Raw genomic sequence first — 18,669 nt, forward strand, 5'->3', positions numbered from 1 at the left:
CAACCCCTTACTTCCCAGCCTCTGTAATGTACTGTACCTGTATGGCGATGGGCAGTTCGCCGGCGACGCATATAGGCACGGCGACGGCGGGCAGCCCCAGCACGTTGACTAGCATGGTGTAGACGACGGCGGACGCGCGCGCGAACACCTGGTGGTGGCGGTGCGCCGGGTCCGTGAACACCGGGTATAAGAGGACGCCGTTGTCACCTAGCGTCCGCTGGAACAAACATTGCCATCAGATAAGGTGTCGCGCGTGTTTAGTAGCTTCCACTATTTTTGACTCTTAAAGTCACTCTTTGTCGGACCCTAACTGGTTACTCCTCCCATCTACTCAAAGGTTGACTGGTAGAGATCCCTGGGATAAGTCCGCCTTTGTACAAGTATCTTAAAGTTTGTACAATAAAGAGTTTACATACATAAAATTGCAATAAAGAAGTACAGTCAAGGGCATAAATATCTATACATACACAAGGCATTTTCACAAAAAAGTGTACTTTTCGTTTATTTTTAAATTTTGAAAAAATATGGTTTTTCCTGCTCAGAATCGGAAGCACAATCGATTCCGACGGTTTAAAAAATGACCCAATCAAAAATGACAGTTTTGTGACGTTTTTTTCATACACTCGGTATTGGGCATCATAAAACTGATTCATAAAATTTGTACGAAAAAATTTAATACATTTTGATAGAAAAGGTACACGTTTTTGTGAGAACGCCCCATAGCGTCAAATATATGTATACATCGATCTTATTATGGTTAGTGGCATAATAATCATTTCCTCTGCTTTCAAAATCGATTTTAACGATAGTCTATTAGTATGAAAATCGCAGTGTACATCACCATTCTCACTTTTGACAGAAAAAAATGAATTGTCCTTGAACGCGACTCAACGAGCATATTTTACAAGCTTTTATTTAGTTTCACCTTTCCCGTTGTCTGTCTGCCTGTCTGTAATGAAATCTTGCAAGTTAAATTTGACCAACTTCCAGTAGAAATTTGGAATACTTATGTAAATTACGTGACAATGCAATAATCTCCTAGTGACACATCCTGGTAGTCCGGCCAGGATCGTCTCCGCAGGACGGAACTCTTCAACGGTTAATAGCATCAACTTGAAATTTGGTATGCAAATGTAGGTAGTTTGAGTGACAATGCAATGAAAGTCAACAAAAAGTACAGTCAGCACAAAAGCTTGTATTAAAAATGTGATTTTTATGGTTAAGTTATTTACATCGCTGGTTTTGAACGCACGTCAAGTCTGGCTCGCCAAATTAAAGCCGCTATGTAAAACTAGCGTTGGACACACAATCGCCCGCTACTGTTCGATGTTCTGATGAAAATAATACAGAGCAACAAAATAAATTGTTTTCAGTTTATGACAGATGGTTTAGGTCAAATAGTGATTGCCGATTAAAGACGATTAACAGCTCCAATTTTATTGGTGGTGTTTGAATAGTTAATAACCGAACAAGAAGTCATTTTGTTTTTATACCCTGATGTCGCACTCGGTCGGCGGTTGAGAGCAGACTGAAGTTCTGGGCGAGCAATGGAGCCGTCGCGGCGACTTTTCGCCACGCGTAGTACAGTACGATTACTTGAGAGCTAACACTTGACAGATGGGCGTGCCTTCAGCCAAGTTTCAACTTTGACGTCATACAAATTAGCCATTTTTTGTATACCGCTACCCACGTTTACAGATTATTTAAAAACTATTACATTTGTATGACCTCAAAGTTGAAAATTGACTGAAGGCACGCCCATCTGTCAAGTGTTAACTCCAAGTAATCGTAGTGGTACACACACTCTTTCCTTCTATCTAGATATTATCTCTATGGTACTCACCGTAATCTTCTCCTTTAACGCGTCCGCTCGTTCACAGTAGTGCGTCCTCCGGCCCGCCGGTATGAACAACTTTGTTTTGTCGATCATGGAGAACCCGAGTCCTTGCAGCGAGCGGGAACCTTCGCCGCGGAAGTACTTGATAAGCTCGAATATTAAATTGCGCTCGCGCTGGAAACAGATTTGTTCGTTGTATCGTACTAATAGTATTAAAAAAAGCCGTGGTGGCCTAGTGGTTTGACCTATCGCCTCTCAGAGGGTCGTGGGTTCAAACCCCGGCTCGCACCTCTGAGTTTTTCGAAATTCATGTGCGGAATTACATTTGAAATTTACCACGAGCTTTGTGGTGAAGGAAAACATCGTGAGGAAACCTGCACAAACCTGCGAAGCAATTCAATGGTGCGTGTGAAGTTCCCAATCCGCACTGGGCCCGCGTGGGAACTATGGCCCAAGCCCTCTTGTTCTGAGAGGAGGCCTGTGCCCAGCAGTGAGACGTATATAGGCTGGGATGAATAGTATAAACGCGTAAGTTTGTATGGGGTGACACTGTTTCCCGGCCCGGATAACACCGACATGGAAATACCGGCCCTGTTTTTTGTGTACACGCTCATAGAAACTGACAGGAGCTTCTATGGGCGTGTACACGAAAAACAGGGTCGGTATTTCCATGTCGGTATTATCCGGGCCGGGAAAGAGTGTCACCCGTTTGTATGCATTGTAGAGCCGAGTTTAGACTTGCAAGAAAAATCGTGCAAGTTGCATTACATTGCGGCGCTCGGCTGACCACTACAAACTCGTTGGCTTTACGGCCTCGCAATGGAATGCAACTTGCACGATTTTTCTTGCAAGTCTAAACTCGGCTTAAAGCCATGATGGCCGAGTGGTTTGACCTATGGCCTCTCAAGCAGAGGATCGTGGATTCAAACCCCGGCCCGCACATCTGAGTTTTTCGAAATTCATGTGCGAAATTACATTTGAAATTTACACGAGCTTTAGCTTTACGGAAAACATCGTGAGGAAACATGCACAAATCTGCGAAGCAATTCAATGGTGTGTGTGAAGTTCCCAATCCGCGCTGGGCCCGCGTGGGAACTCCGGCCCAAGCCCTCTCATTCTGAGTGGAGGCCTGTGCCCAGCAGTGGGACGTATATAGGCTGGGATGATGAAGTTTGTACTAATGGATGGATGGATGTTTGTGACTCTTTCACGAAAAAACTATTGAACCGACTTGCATGAAATTTGAACATTTGACCGTTGACCTGGATTAACATATAGGCTACTTTTTATCCCAGATAATGTATGGTTACCGTGGGATCAAAAAGGTGTATTAAACTACATACTAATTTTACGCGAGCGAAGTCGCGGGAAAAAGCTAGTAAATTATAAATAATCACTCACAAACTTTCGCATTTATAATATAAGTAGGAAGTAGGATTACAAATGTGATGCAAATGTCAAAGTTGTCAAACAAAATGGCTGCATTAAAAAAAAAACAAGAACTATTATACCTTGGGATTTGTTGGATCCTGCAGCATATTCGGAATGTCCTTCATTGAGAAGAATACTGATATTGATAACTCCACCGAGTCTCTTAACTCTGCAAATTTTTCCTGCAAAGCAAAAAAAACTTAGTATACCAAAGTAATTTTATGCTTCCTGTGATTGTGTCTTTTATAAATGTAGTGAAAAAAGTTTTTACTTAGTCAATGTAATAAAGATTTTGACATGGAAAAACATTTCTCACTTTAAATATACTCCATAAACGCAAAATAAATTAAATAAATGAAAAAAAGTGGCTGCCTTAAAAACAAATTAAAGGAAAAATCAAATCCAAAACAAAACAAGTTCGAAAACTCTGCTATGTAACCAAAAGTTTACAGTTGGGTCACAAATTTCCAGTAATGGAATCCCGAAAAGAGGTTCTAAATATTTTTCAACATTTGACATTTGACAAAATGCACTTTGGCCGGTATACATTTTGGACCGAATAAAACGACGGACGATTTTCCATTTGTGCTGAATGACAGTAAATCTAAAAAAGGTTCGGCGTCCTGCTCTAATAATCCTAACTCGTACTTACATGGCTTATAGTGGCGCCACATTCTTTGCTGAGGTACCTCGCGGCGTTTCTTATAGCGTCCTTTATGCTTTTATGTACATTCAGTAGAGCTATGGACTGGGTCGCCTCTGTCATTTGAAAGACCTGTAAAAAATATCAGAATATAATTATTGTTTACCGCGGCTTCGCATGCACTGAAACCCTCATTGAATTGGACCCAAGAGGAAAAATCGTAAACACCATAAAAAAAATGGAAAATATATTTTTAATGTCACCTGGGGGGGCAGAGCTTTGCTTGACAATAACAGTGGTGTTTGAGTAGGCACAATAAAAAAAAACCTGAATATGGTAGGCACCTGGATCGTTGTTAATATTCGCGCAGGCCATTTTGTTAATTCAAATTAATTTTATTACTAAGAATACAGTAAAATACATTGGCCTTAACATAATTAATAAAAAAAATGACTTCATCCAGCCTCAGTTTGTGTTTGTTTCTTCCCGCTATAACATCTGTCAGCAGCGTTTTGATTTTTAGCGCCATCATCTAACAGTCAGGAATTAACATTTAAAAAACTAACCTTAATCTGCCTCAGATTAAGTAGATTAAGAGGTTCATCCAGCCTGAGCTTAATTTAATATCCGGTTTTTCCCGCCATAACATCTGTCAGCGGCGTTTTGTTATTTCGCGCCATCAGCTCAACCGTCAGAAACTAGCATTAAAAAAAAAACTAACCTTAATCTGGCTCAGATCCACAGGTTCATCCAGCCTCAGCTTGTGCCTATTTTTTCCCGCCATAACGTTTAGCAGTAGCGGCAAGTCCTCAGCTTTGCGGGTCATTGGTCCAACCGTTAAAAATTTGGGGTAATTTTCGTCATTCAGAGTGGGGATGTGGCCGTCAATGGGTATGATACCTGGAGAAATTGGAAATATATAATTACCAGCACAAGATAAAAGTTATTTAACTAAAAAGATTCTTAAATCGAGACGGGATGTCGTCTCTTGTACAGTCAACGTCATAAATAAGTTATCACCTTTGCACCTTGTCACTTTAACGTCATGTTTGAAAAGCCATACGAAATTGTGTACAGACTGAAAGCGACAAAGTACAAAAGTGATCCCTTTTATGACGTTGTAAGAACACACACACATCGCACCACACAAACTCAACTATTACCACCACCACACTACGCTGACGCGTTTCGAACTCAACCAGAGTTCATCAGATTAACACTACCGTTCATTACGTTGCCAGATGCCTAACATGGTATATGTTAGTGTTGCCGATCGATAGTCCACTATCGATAGGTTTATTCGATAGACTACCGATACTATTGATGGTATCGATCTCTTTTCATGCAATACTATCGGTAGTTTTGCAATATTAGACACCAATAATATCGACACTTATTGGCGTATCTAGGGTTATTTTCCAGGGGAGGCCTGGCCTGGATTTTTGTGTGAAGACTTCAGTATTAAGTATAGAATTTCGAATCAGTAGTCCAACATCCTGGGGTGGGCACGGCACTATCGATAGTATTGCACGAAAAGAGATATTGATACTATCGATAGGCCTATCGATAGTGTGGTTTTTTTCCGATTAAAACTATCGATTGCAAACTATAAATTTTTCGGCAACACTATGGTATGTGATGTGTACACGTACTCGTATGTCTGTACGTTCTTAAAGCGTGGACGGAGGAGCTGCATGATTATACATTTAACGAATAGACGTAGCTAGCTAGACGCGGGTGAGCAAAGTAATTGTTTACAGTTTGTTAATATGGACGGACGCAAAGTAACGCCTGATTCAATCAATGAGGGTTTTCACAGAAGCGAAATATCGCTAGATGGCGTTAGTATCGTGACGTGAGGTCAGTTTGACGTTTGCTTGCGATTGGCTCATTTAGTTATTTAACCAATCGCGAGCAAACGTCAAACGAACCTCACGATAGTAACGCCATCTAGCGATATTATAAGCGTTAACCCTCATTACTTGAAACAAGTATTATTAGAACTACAAAATCGACACCAGTGACAGCTCGAAAAATATGCAAGTTAAAATGGCAATCGGTGGGCCACATCGCAGGTAACCGTTGGTGGAGAAAAGTTCTCGAGTGGCAATCATAGACTGCAAGATGGAGGTCTTCCACCAGATACTGACGACATCGTAAGAGGTACGAGCAACCGGTTAATGCAAGTGGCGAGTTTAACGTTCATTGTGGCGTTCTGTGGAGGATGCCTTTGTCCAGCAGTGTACGTCTTCCGGCTACAGATGTGCAAGTTGCGGAAAGTTTCCAAAAAGTTGGAAAAGATCTCGGAAATTTCTGGAAATTTTCACAAGAAATATAGGAAGTTTAAATTTAAGAAACGGAAAGTTTCAATCCCCATACAAAATTCTGAGGAGTTTCCAAAATTTTCCTATGCGAAAAATTGTGCAATTTTGGAAAGTTTCCTTTGGCACATCACTACTTCCGGCTAATGACGATGTATATATATATTTATTCGACTGGATGGAAAACGAGCAAGTGGGTCTCCTGATGGTAAGAAATCACCACCGCCCATAAACATCTGCAATACCAAGGGTATTGCAGATGCGTTGCCAACCTAGAGGCCTAAGATGGGATACCTCAAGTGCCAGTAATTACACCGGCTGTCTTACTCTCCACGCCGAAACACAACAGTGCAAGCACTGCTGCTTCACGTCAGGATTAGCGAGCAAGATGGTGGTAGCAATCCCGGCGGACCTTGCACAAGGTCCTACCACCTGCAAAATATTAGAAGCAATATTAGAAGTGGTATCTGCTTTACATCAATGACTTCACTTACCGGGGGTGGGTTTGTGCCCGAATACGCCGCAAAATGCCGCCGGGATCCGGATAGAGCCGGCGATGTCTGAGGCAACCGCGAATACCGACGCACCGCTGGCTAGCAGAGCAGCCTGTGAATATGATAAACAAATTACCTATAAGATAGTCAAATACAGTATGACAACTTCTGAATTTGTCATATCCTGTTCAGCCGAACCAATGAGGGCTATCGCGTATGAATTCGCCACTAGAGGCGCTAGTGTAGCGTGAGGTCTCCGAAATGTCAAATCTCATAGTTTTTGGGTGAGCTACTCGGGTTTATTTATAATTAGAATAATTTTGTGAATATTTTGCAATATCTGAAATTAATTATGGCAAATATGCGTTCCGGGGCAATGAATGTCTGTGTTTTGAGACAGTTTTGTCTTTCGGAAACCTTTGTCCTCCCTTTTTTCCGAACAAAACGGGGACTATGCAACACTGTGGCATGCTCGATATTTTATGGTACGGTTTTAAGGTGTGTTAAATATGATTTTAATCTAAACTTTGTTTTCACGCCCGTAATAACAGACTTTGAAAGCCATACTTAAAAACCTCACGCAACAGTGCGCCATCTAGTGAGACAAAAAACGATAGCCCTCATTGAATCATGACCCCGAATGGAACTTTTGTGCTACTAATGTCATGTTGACATCTCATACTTTGGTCAAGGAGATCACAGTGAAATTGATTATTAAAAAGTTCCACCTTGGGTCATGATTTAATTTGTTCGACTGTACAAGGTGTTAATTAACTAACTGAATATAACGCCTTTATTGTCCAACATACTTCATCATCTCAGCCTATATACGTCCCACTGCTAGGCACAGGCCTCCTCACAGAACAAGAGGGCTTGGGCCATAGTTCCCACGCGGGCCCAGTGCGTATTGGGAACTTCACACGCACCATTGAATTGCTTCGCAGGTTTGTGCAGGTTTCCTCACGAACACTACTAACATACTTACTTGGAATTAATTAATTTATAATGGTGCACCCACCATTCCGACTCTTTGCCCAATAGGACAGAAGCTATTTATTAAAAAAAAAGTATATAAATAAACTTGTACGAGTATGCCGAAAAAGCCGTGGTGCCCTAGTGGTTTGGTACCTATCGCCTCTCAAGCAGAGGGTCGTGTTCAAACCCCGGCTCGCACCTCTGAGTTCTTCGAAATTCATGTCCGGAATTACATTTGAAATTTACCACGAGCTTTGCGGTGAAGGAAAACATCGTGAGGAAACCTGCACAAACCTGCGAAGCAATTCAATGGTGCGTGTGAAGTTCCCAATCCACCAAAGTACAGTTAAAAACTTACACTAAACCTAACAGTAAAGCAATATTGTGTGGCAAAAGGAGCGGACTCGGCATATGCTGCGAGTGCAAGCGCAAGTGTTCAGACATTTTCTATTTTTTCTTCTGCAACTATCATTGCCTCCTTCGTTTGAAGGCAGTAAAAGTGCGCTATAAAGACACACTAAAGGCAACTCCAGTTTTAAGCGCTCCATTCATTCAAACTACACTTGAATCTGCCACAGAATAAGCAAGACCTCTATATAACGAGTTGTTTACTCAACAGTGCTAATCTAAATGTACTTTGTGTGTTCGCTCGTTCGCACGTCGGGATGTTGACTGACATTGACGGTGTCTTGAAGTTATTGCTCATTGTGAAGATTAACTACTTACAATCTAGTGCTGTGAGGTCAAATAAGAAGTGACATAATGTAGTTACCACAAATACCTAGATATAAAGTCCGGGTATTTTTTTTATGTCCTTCGCCTTACCCTACGTTGCTTATGTTCGTATAACAAAATAAAAAAATAATAATAAAAATCTTTTCACTTCTCATGCTTCAAAAGTAGGTCAATATAACCTTACAAGGCGGGTGTAAAGTGGGTACTTTAGTCCCTAGGGAGTAAAAGTATTTTTTTTTTTATTTTACTTCGAGTGACTTCGATAAACTCAAACAGCCAGTACTTGCTTAGTTTTTGGCATGAAATAAGATTGTGTGTGGACCATTTTCATGACGAGAATGTTACGTTCTTAGTCTACGTGGTATTAGTTCTATGCTTTTTCCGCATAGAAGGTGGCGCCATTCTATTTATTTCAGTTTGTGTATGGACCATTTCGCCGATGCGATTTTTTATATCTGGAAAAAAAATACTTATCGCGAAAACTTTAAAATTGTTGTAGAACGTAAATCATAAACGATTTAAATAAATTGATTATTCTCACAATGGCGTCAAGTGATAGTGAAAATTATGATGTCGCGTAAAGAGCAAAAGACATAATTGATAATCTTTTGCCGCCGAAATCTAGAAAGATTTATTTAAAAACCTATGAAAGTTTTATGGACTGGAGGAATAAGAAACGCATTAATTCTTTCACAGAAAGCGTTTTCTCGCAATCAAAGTGAAAGCTAAAGCTCGGGTAACTAACCACCTCGGGTATATATTGGCTTACTTTAGTCCCTCGATAAAAAATATACTATTGCTTAGTACAAAATAAAGTCACTTCCCGCCGTCTGTATGCTTATATTTATATCTTTTAAACTAACTGACGGATTTATATGCGGTGTTGGACAAGATAATTTTTCACATTATAGGGCCCGGAATTTTGCGTGCGGCTATTGACAGATTGTAGGGAGAGACCACCGCTTTTTATCGATATTATCTATCAGAATATCAATGCAGTTAATTTATTATCTAAATAAAATAACACTTGCAAGCAAATGCATCATAATACAAGTTAATTTTTGGTTGGTTGGAATCCATACTAATATTATAAATACGAAAGTATGTGTTTGTATTTTTGTATGTTTATCCGTCTTTCACGTCGAAACGGAGCGACGGATCGACGTGATTTTTGGCATAGAGATAGTTTATGGGCCAGAGAGTGACATAGGCTATTTATTATTCCGGAAAAATGCACTGTTCCCGAGAGAACAGCGCGCGATAACCGAATTCCACGCGGACGAAGCCGCGGGCAAAAGCTAGTATTATTATAAAATACTTTATATTGGGTATGGTAAGAACTGAAGGAATACAAAATAATATTTTCTCTTTGATTTCATCAAAGGGTAGGCAAACAAGCTACCTAACGTTAAGTGGTCTCAGAGGGATCTTTTCTCAAGTTATAAAATGTAAAGTTACCTTTTCGTTCAATAAAGCAATTTAAATGGATTAAACTTTCCGATATTTCGAACTTTTTTCATCATTGACCGCTGAAAAAGTACGTATCATCGAAAAGTTTGAGGTTTTATTTAATAAAAAACATAAATTAAAAAAAAACTATCGATTTATCGACAATATCGATAAAAAGGGTTGCTCTCTCCCTACAATCTGTCCATAGCCGTACGCAAAAAATGATACATGTACAGTCAGCAGCAGAACTAGATAAGCGGTTACGGTGCTCAAAATGATCTACACTCTACTGCCAAGGCAAGAGAGAGTTTAGTTAGATCATTTTGAGCACCCTACTGCTGCTGCCGACTGTACTAGCGCCGCGCCCCAGATTATCGTGGGTATAGCTTTTGAGAGAGCTGAAAAATCTGAATTGCCTTTGATTAAAGATGACAACTATTGGGACAGTGACAACCACTCGTACGTTTACTTTACATCAGAAGGATTCCAAAGGTTGTTCAAACTTAGTATGACCATGGCAGTTATAGTGATTTACGTAACGTTAACAAATCAAACAAACAATACCCACTTAGCGGTAGAGCACCGACATCCTTGTTTCATTCGGTTCATCGGACAACCTAAACTAAACACCGGTTAGTGCGCGTCGGAGTAGCGCACTGAGAGTTCCGTACAAATTAGTAGGTATTTTTTTTTACACAGAAATAGGCTTTCGTTTGACCACAATCGTCACGCCTAATGGTAAGCGAAGACGTGGTCTTAGATAGAGCACGCTAGATTTTCAAGACTGCCAGATTGTAGCGAGTGGAGACCGCGGATTGGCAAGCGCAGCGTAGGACGTCCACCAACGAGATGGACGGATGACCTGGTTAGAGCCGCGGGTGGCCGCTGCCAACCGAAGCGACTGGAGGTCTATGGGGGAGGCCTATGTCCAACAGTGAACGTCCTACGGCTGAGATGATGATGATGATGATGAGATTGTAGCGATCAGGGAACACAGAAGCTGGCAGGGCATTCCACTCCTTTAGCTATGTCAAATATGCGCTATAAACTGTCGTTTTATAAAAAATCAGTGTTAGCCAGCCCTGCTTTTAACAAAATATTAAGTACGTAGTTTGATGTTATTTTTTATTTTTTTATTTTGTGAAAGTCAAGAGGATAGGCCTTTGCCCAGTAAAACGACACTACACCAAGCTTGTTAAAAAACGAAAAATAAAAAGCAAACGTCATTTAAATATAAGCTGCCGAGGAAGACAATCAAGGAAAATGTCTTCCTGGTGGGTAAAGACGTATATTTCTTTACAATTAAAGTTGTTGGGTTCACAAGAATAAGATTACACTTAAATAAAACGTTTCCGCGGATGCGCGCGCGTGCTCCTCGTTGTGCTGGTAGCCGAGAGAGAGCGAGAGGAACCGAGCGAGCGAGGAGGCTTTTAGGCTGCGGTCGGAAACGAAATAAAGGCCGCGTTACACATGCTCGTTCCAGCATGCTAGTACCTAAAGTACCAGTATCACTAAATAAGCATGCTTAATAGTAGCACGTGTCTTATTCACACATGCTAGTAGGTAGCATTTGCTCAATAGTAGCAGGCTTTCGTGCTAGTAACTAGCATGTGTAACACGCTTAAGGTACGCTACAAAGCTTAATACTCACTTCACCACCCGATGAACCGCCAGGCGTCCTAGTGAGACAGTATGGGTTGTTGGTTGTCCCATTGACCAGGTTGGTAGTTTCCCATCCTAGACAGAGCTCGGGGGTGTTGGACACGAGGAGGGGGATAGCTCCGGCTTCTTTGACCAGATTGACAGCGGCACCGTCTGTGGTGGCACGACTACCGGCGTTCTCCAGGCAACCCACGGCGTTTGAAAGGCCTGAAAGAACATACGAAAGAATAGATTAGTTCTACTAATTCTATTTCCTACTAATATTATAAATTCGAAAGCTTGTTAGGTATGTGTGTGCGTGGGTGTGTATGTTTGTTAATCTATCACGCTAAAACGGCAGGACGGGTTTAATAGGTTTGGTACGTAGGAGTAGGATTGGATGATATGTATTCATGTAACATAAAATTACAGCATGTTACTTTTTATCCCGATGCCCGCGGGATAGGGATAAAATTTCGAATTAACAACCACTAGGCTAAGTTATGAAAGGTATGGTTTTTAATGCAACGTCAATGAAAACAGATGTAATTTTCGGGAATGCCCACGGGAATTATGTAAAATCCTGGAATTTCAATTCAACTGATGTATCAAATGATTTACGCGTGCGAAGCCGCGGGTAAAAAATAGTGTCCCATAAAATTCTGATTAGTTCATTTGATTATCTGGAAAAAAAGGACCTGTATTTTTTGACAGTTTAACAAAAAATGATGAAGATATTTGACCGGAAGACGAAGCGTTGGCAAGCCTATACTTGGTTTGGATAGGTTTTTAACTTAAAGTAAACCAACTTCAGATGCCAAATGTGGTACATTCAAGGATTTTAAATATTTTACTTATCTATCATTGTATATGCATAGTATATTGCAGGTGGTAGGACCTTGTACAAGGTCCGCCCGGATTGCTACCACCATCTTGCTCGCGAATCCTGCCGTGAAGCAGCAGTGCTTGCACTGTTGTGTTTCGGCGTGGAGAGTAAGATAGCCGGTGAAATTACTGGCACTTGAGGTATCCCATCTTAGGCCTCTAGGTTGGCAACGCATCTGCAATACCCCTGGTGTTGCAGATGTTTATGGGCGGTGGTGATCTCTTACCATCAGGAGACCCACTTGTTCGTTTGCCATCCAGTCGAATAAAAAAAAACAAACTAGCCTAGTGTATTTGATTCAATACAGAAATGTAAATGTTTAAATAGTTTTTTTTTATTCAACTGGATGACAAACGAGCAAGTGGGTCTGCTGATGGTAAGAGATCACCACGGCCCATAGACACCTGCAACACCAGTTAATGGGGGAATTTCAATATTTAAGATACCAATTGACGTTGTTTTGTTTACATTTAGTTAAATACCTACCCGAACCAAGTATAAATAGATTTTTTTTACTGAGGAATCAATTCAATTCTAAATTTTCATGGCCACGTGAAACCTACAGCCGAGGAAACTGAATCACGTACCCAGGTGGAACCTTTGTGTTACTAATGTCATGTTGACATCCTATACATTAGCCAAAGAAATCAGTGTTGATTATGTAAGGTTAGGTTATAACCGTTTCGCGACAATTCGTGTTAAAATAGACTTACCGGCCAAAGAGCAGCTTTCCTTAACTGTAAAAGGGACCCCGAGCAGTGGCTTGTTTGTCACCAGCTCCTTGAAACTCCCACTTCTTTTAGCTTCTTCTATTTGCCGATCCACTTCCTTAGCGTCCGTCAGAGCCGCGCTGAACCGATCTTCGACAACGGCGTTGAGAAGTGGATTCACTTCTTTAACACGCGCGATGAATATCGACACGAGATGTTCACTTGTCATCTGTTGGTAAAAGCGAATAAGTCATAAATATTAATTAAGGCGATAGTTTGTGTGTCTTACTCTTTCACGTTATAATGTGTGCAAATAGCTGGTTCACTGTAAAATAACCCGATATTTCCAGGGATCATGTTAAATAATCGCTAATTTTGGAGAAATAAAATTTTGCACGGGTGTCAAATTAATGAAGACTACGGTTTTTCGAAAAAAATAGTAGGTAAAATCCCGGTACTTAAATCCAAATGGCCGATCTAATGATAATGATACAAAGGGACATATGTACATAAATATTAAGATTATTACTGTTTTAAAAAAGCTGCTATAGCGAACAAACCCGACCAGATTTTTTGTCATAGTCAATCTATGACTTACAACCAAACCAAGGTCCATCCAAAAAAAAAACAAGAAATGCAAATATCCATGACTCTTTTTAAAGTTATTGTTATTTTCAACAAGCTTTTATTAATTAGTATCATTTGTAACTGTTTGTTTGTAACTGTAATTTATTCTGAATTCTAATATTTATTAATGAAATTAATTATCATTTGATTCCAAAAGGAATGTTGACTGTATTAGGTAGGCACGTGTAGGTAGGGTATGGGTAGGTACGTGTGCGAGGTTAGAAAAGTAGGAAGGTGTTTGCTGCGGTGGGATCTATCAGTACCCCTAGTGTAAGTTTTCGGTTACAAAATACGTCTCGATCGCGTTCGCGTTAAAATCTCAATTTATATGGAAACACGAACAGTGCCTCTAGCGGAACGTTTGCGATGTTCGTGTTTCCAAACAAATTGAGATTTTAACGCGAACGCGATCGAGACGTATTTTGTAACCGAAAACTTACACTAGCTTGCGCTTGCTCAAACTTTACTGCACCCTATCTTTGACTATGCTGACGTTTGTTATTCCGATCTCTTAGAAGAGCAGCTAAATAAACTAAAGCTAAAAAAACTTTCAAAATCTATGCATTCGGTTTATATTTGGTCTACGCAAATTCGATCATGTCTCTAACTTTCGATCACAGCTCAAGTGGCTCCCAATCCGCCTTCGCCGTAACTCTTACGTTCTCCACCTTCTTTACGTCATTCTCTTTAACCCTGCAACTCCACGCTACCTCAAAGAGCGACTTAGCTATGTAACTTCTGTTCGATGCTCTCAGAACTTTCTAAGTACTTACCGTGCTTCTAACTCCAAATTCTATGTCTATCCTTATACTGTCCAGGCTATTCGGTTGTGGAATTCCTTACCGATTGACTTACGACGCGCTAAATCTTTACCACTCTTCAAGTCTGGAGCACCCTGCTATCTTGTAACATTTAGCTTATCATAGTTAATTTATATGTATGTTGCTGTTTTTTCCTCTGTTTATATTTGTTTTAGACGTGTATTGCATGTACTGTTGCTTGTGTGTGTACTTATATATTTATATGTGTAAACTAGCTTCAGCCTGCGACTTCGCGTGGAATTCGGTTATCAACTTATCGCGCTCTGTTTCCACGGGAACTGTGCATTTTTCCGGGATAAAAAGTAGCCTATGTCACTCACTGGCCCATAACTATCTCTATGCCAAAAATCACGTCGATCCATCGCTCCGTTTCGACGTGGAAGACGGACAAACATACAAACACACACACTTTCACATTTATAATATTCTGATGCTGCTGAAAATGCACCACCTGCTATAACTTAGTCCTTGCTTCTTTCTGTAAAAAGGTTGCATTGAAAAGCTCGCTCACCAAGGCACAAAACCTATTAAGCTCACTAACATCTAGTTTGCCGAAATAAAGTTCTTATTTATTTTTTCAAAAAAATAGAAAGTGAAAAAAAAAACATGAAGAAGTAAAAGAGGCACAACCTTTCTCATTTGTAATATTAGTATGATTACGAACAGGCAGTAATCTCAGCGGATTTGCGCGGCGCATCGACGCCTTAATCAGACTCGCGCGCAACGCGTGAATATAACGGACAATAAGGGTGGGGACGTAAATTTTATTATGGTTGTTAAAATGAAAAATTGTCTACAGGAGTGAGCTACATTATAAGTCTACTATCATAAAAATATAATATGGACCATCCCAATTACTCTACTTGTATAAAATTATCAGGAAGGGACTGAAAACTAAAAGCTAAAGAAAGAGAGCAATGGAAAAATGTGGAGGAGGCCTTCGCCCTTATAGGAGGGGTTCTTGCATGCTTGCGTGATTATGTAATTGAAAGTTAGTAAAGTTATGTTACTAAATTTCATTTTTTAAAGTAATGAATGGTAAAAGTAACAATTTGATTTGAATTGATATAACACGTATTGTAAAAATATTTAAATATGCAGAACAAAAAGGCTTTTTTATTTTTATTTATTTATTTTTAGTTGATTACTGGTTCAGGTGTACCTGAAAGTAAAAAAAAATATATATTATTTCAAACTTTAACTTTAATGTTTGTATAGGCAGATGTTCATATTTTGAACAATTTTTTTTTAGCTAGTACAGTCGAGTTCATAAAGTTGTGAGCAAAAATTTGATCAATAATATTTGAACACGACTCTATTGTTAATGGCGTAGAAGGCTGTTCAGATAATTATGAGAAAATTTTTGCTCAGAACTTTATACACTCGACTGTATCTCTGTTCACAATATAAATGTTTGACTGTTATGATTTTAAAAGTTAGGAAAACTCACAAAGAGAAAGGAATGAAAAATTCTGACTGACTAGGTTTGTATCTGCAACCACTAAGTATCATGGAGCCGAGTTGTTTGACCTATATGGCCTCTCAAGCAGAGGATCGTGGGTTCAAACCCCGGCTCGCACCTCAGAGTTTTTTGAAATTCATGTGCGGAATTACATTTGAAATTTACCACGAGCTTTACGGTGAAGAAAAACATCGTGAGCAAACCTGCACAAAGCTGCGATACAATTCAATGGCGTATGTGAAGTTCCCAATCAACGTACCGTACTTGAACTTGGGCTCCGTCCCAGCCATGGAAATGCTTAGGGCTTCTTCTATTTCTCTTTCACATTCTGCTATTGTTTCCAATCTTAGTCTTCTGTTGATTGTTTTAAGTTTCGCCTAAAACAAGTATAAATAATTTTCAACTTTGTTTACTTTGTTACTAACCTCAAAATTATAATATTTTTTCTTTAAAAACTACATAAATATATAAAAAATAAACAAATAGTATTATCAGAACTTACATCGCGTCGATATAAGTGCCGGATCCCCGCGGCCATGCTGAAGCCACATTTTCTTGCTATTTGCCGAACGAGGACCATGAATGACCATGAGCTTTTCAGACTGTACAGTCAGCGTCATATTACGTAGCAGTCAAGATCACCAAATACTTGGAAGCATCCAAATAGTCGATAATATTGAGCCAATCAAAGCGATCAAATTGCTTAGGCCATCCATCGTGTACAAATTTACAGGAGCTCGCACATCGCCAATAAATACTTGGTGACATTCAAGCCAAGTCAAGCCGTGGTGGCCTAGTGGTTTGACCTATCGCTTCTCAAGCAGAGGGTCGTGGGTTCAAACGGAATTACATTGGAAATTTACCACGAGCTTTGCGGTGAAGGAAAACATCGTGAGGAAACCTGCACAAACCTGCGAAGCAATTCAATGGGTCGTGTGAGGTTCCCAATCTGCACTGGGCCCGCGTGGGAACTATGGCCCAAGCCCTCTTGTTCTGAGAGGAGGCCTGTGCCAGCAGCAGTGGGCGTATATAGGCTGGGATGGATGGACTCGTATTAAGTAAGATTATTGTAAGCGCGAACCAAACCGCGCGATTTCGCCAACTATTGCATAAACCTGCTATAGGTTTTTAATAGTGGCTAAAAATGTAAAAGCATGTATAAAAAAAAGTAATAAAAAAAGTACCGTAACTTCTACATCACCTTAGAAAACTGAGCTTTTTAATTCGGTTTGAGTGCGAAATAAATTAACACGTCATAAGATTCAACATGGCCAAGACATGGCCTGACGCGTTTCAAGCTAAGCTCATCTCTTCGAACTGTTTGTTTTCGACAATCACCGAGAGAGAAGAGTACCAACTTGTCAAAAATGGAACACCGTTCACATTGTATTAAAAGAGGACTAGCTAACTGGATCATTGGACCTAATTAAACGGTATGTCAATAAAGTCAATTTTCCTGTGGTGTCCCATACTTTTGATACTTTGGCTGCTACGGGATTTATTAGCTGTTGATCCAATACGAATACGCAGTTCGCCCAATTAGCATTTGGACATTCGTCTACTACGCAGTTCGTCCATAATATGAGTCGTCCCTTTCGAGATTCGTCAGTACGCAGTTCGTCCCTTTCAAGATTCGGATTCGGCTTGAATGTTACCAAGTATTTGGCGATGTGCGTGCTCCGATGTATTTGTCGTACACGATAGATGTCTCTGACAATTTAACCGCTTTGACTGAGTCACTGTTAATGACTATTTTGTATGTTTCCAAGTATTTGGTGATTTTGACTGCTACGTACTATATGACGCTGACTGTAGTACTTGCACACTGAAGCACCGCCCATCACTTATAAAACTTAGAATTCATAATGCGATAAATGCGAAAAAACTTCAAATCACCTTATGATTCTGATGAGTTTCACCCGTTTTTGTGAACATTTGACGTGATCAATGACGTCACAGCGGTCACGTGACTATTAAAGTTTTGAAGCGAAATTTTAAAAGGTCATTTAAAAACATGATTTTTAAAGATTTAAAACTGTTTAAATCCTACTAATATTATAAATGTGAAAGTTTGTGAGTGAGTGAGTGAGTGATGTTTGTTACTTCTTCACGCTGAAACGGCGGGGCGGATTTGGATAAAATTTGGCAAAAAGTTAGTTTATAACCTGGAATAAAACATAGGATACTTTTTATCCCGATATTCCCACGGGATAGGGATAAAATCTCGAAATAACAACCGCTGGGTTTAGTGTCATGAAATTTGGCATGGGTGTTTTAATTTCACGTCAAAGAAAGAATTTAATAAAATCCCGGAATTTCAATTCAATTGCTGTATATAATGATTTACGCGTGCGAAACCGCGGGTAAACGCTAGTGTAAATAATAATGAAAAGTCGGCGCTATAAAATATACTTATGCCCACTTTAAAACACTTTCCCAAGAATATCCAACATCCCTAGGATAGCTGGACGCCTGCAATAACACATATGCTACTTATCCCGATCTTCCCACGGGACCGGATTTTGGTAGCAGCGGGGCTAAATTTATATTTCCGCTATGTTCCCAAAACCCCCATTTTTTTCACGCCAACTTTTTTTTATATAAAAAGGGGAAAACGAGCATGCAGGTCATCTGATG

The 18,669-nt window shown here is 40.0% G+C and overlaps 1 protein-coding gene across 2 annotated transcripts in view; it reads right to left on the reverse strand.

The window, feature by feature from the left end:
* Window positions 1–18,669, reverse strand: part of LOC141427642 (fatty-acid amide hydrolase 2-A-like) — a 33,950-nt gene that overhangs the window by 4,418 nt on the left and 10,863 nt on the right. For both annotated transcript variants that reach the window (XM_074087258.1, XM_074087257.1), the window contains exons 3-10: window positions 13,126–13,351; window positions 11,537–11,754; window positions 6,727–6,838; window positions 4,633–4,811; window positions 3,921–4,043; window positions 3,349–3,450; window positions 1,844–2,011; window positions 38–217 (exon numbers count right to left, since the gene is read on the reverse strand). In XM_074087258.1, the coding sequence (XP_073943359.1) occupies window positions 38–217; window positions 1,844–2,011; window positions 3,349–3,450; window positions 3,921–4,043; window positions 4,633–4,811; window positions 6,727–6,838; window positions 11,537–11,754; window positions 13,126–13,351 (1,308 nt within the window). The remainder of the gene's footprint in view (window positions 1–37; window positions 218–1,843; window positions 2,012–3,348; window positions 3,451–3,920; window positions 4,044–4,632; window positions 4,812–6,726; window positions 6,839–11,536; window positions 11,755–13,125; window positions 13,352–18,669) is intronic.

This window comes from Choristoneura fumiferana, chromosome 4 (assembly GCF_025370935.1).
Source record: "Choristoneura fumiferana chromosome 4, NRCan_CFum_1, whole genome shotgun sequence".
NCBI lineage: Eukaryota > Metazoa > Arthropoda > Insecta > Lepidoptera > Tortricidae > Choristoneura > Choristoneura fumiferana.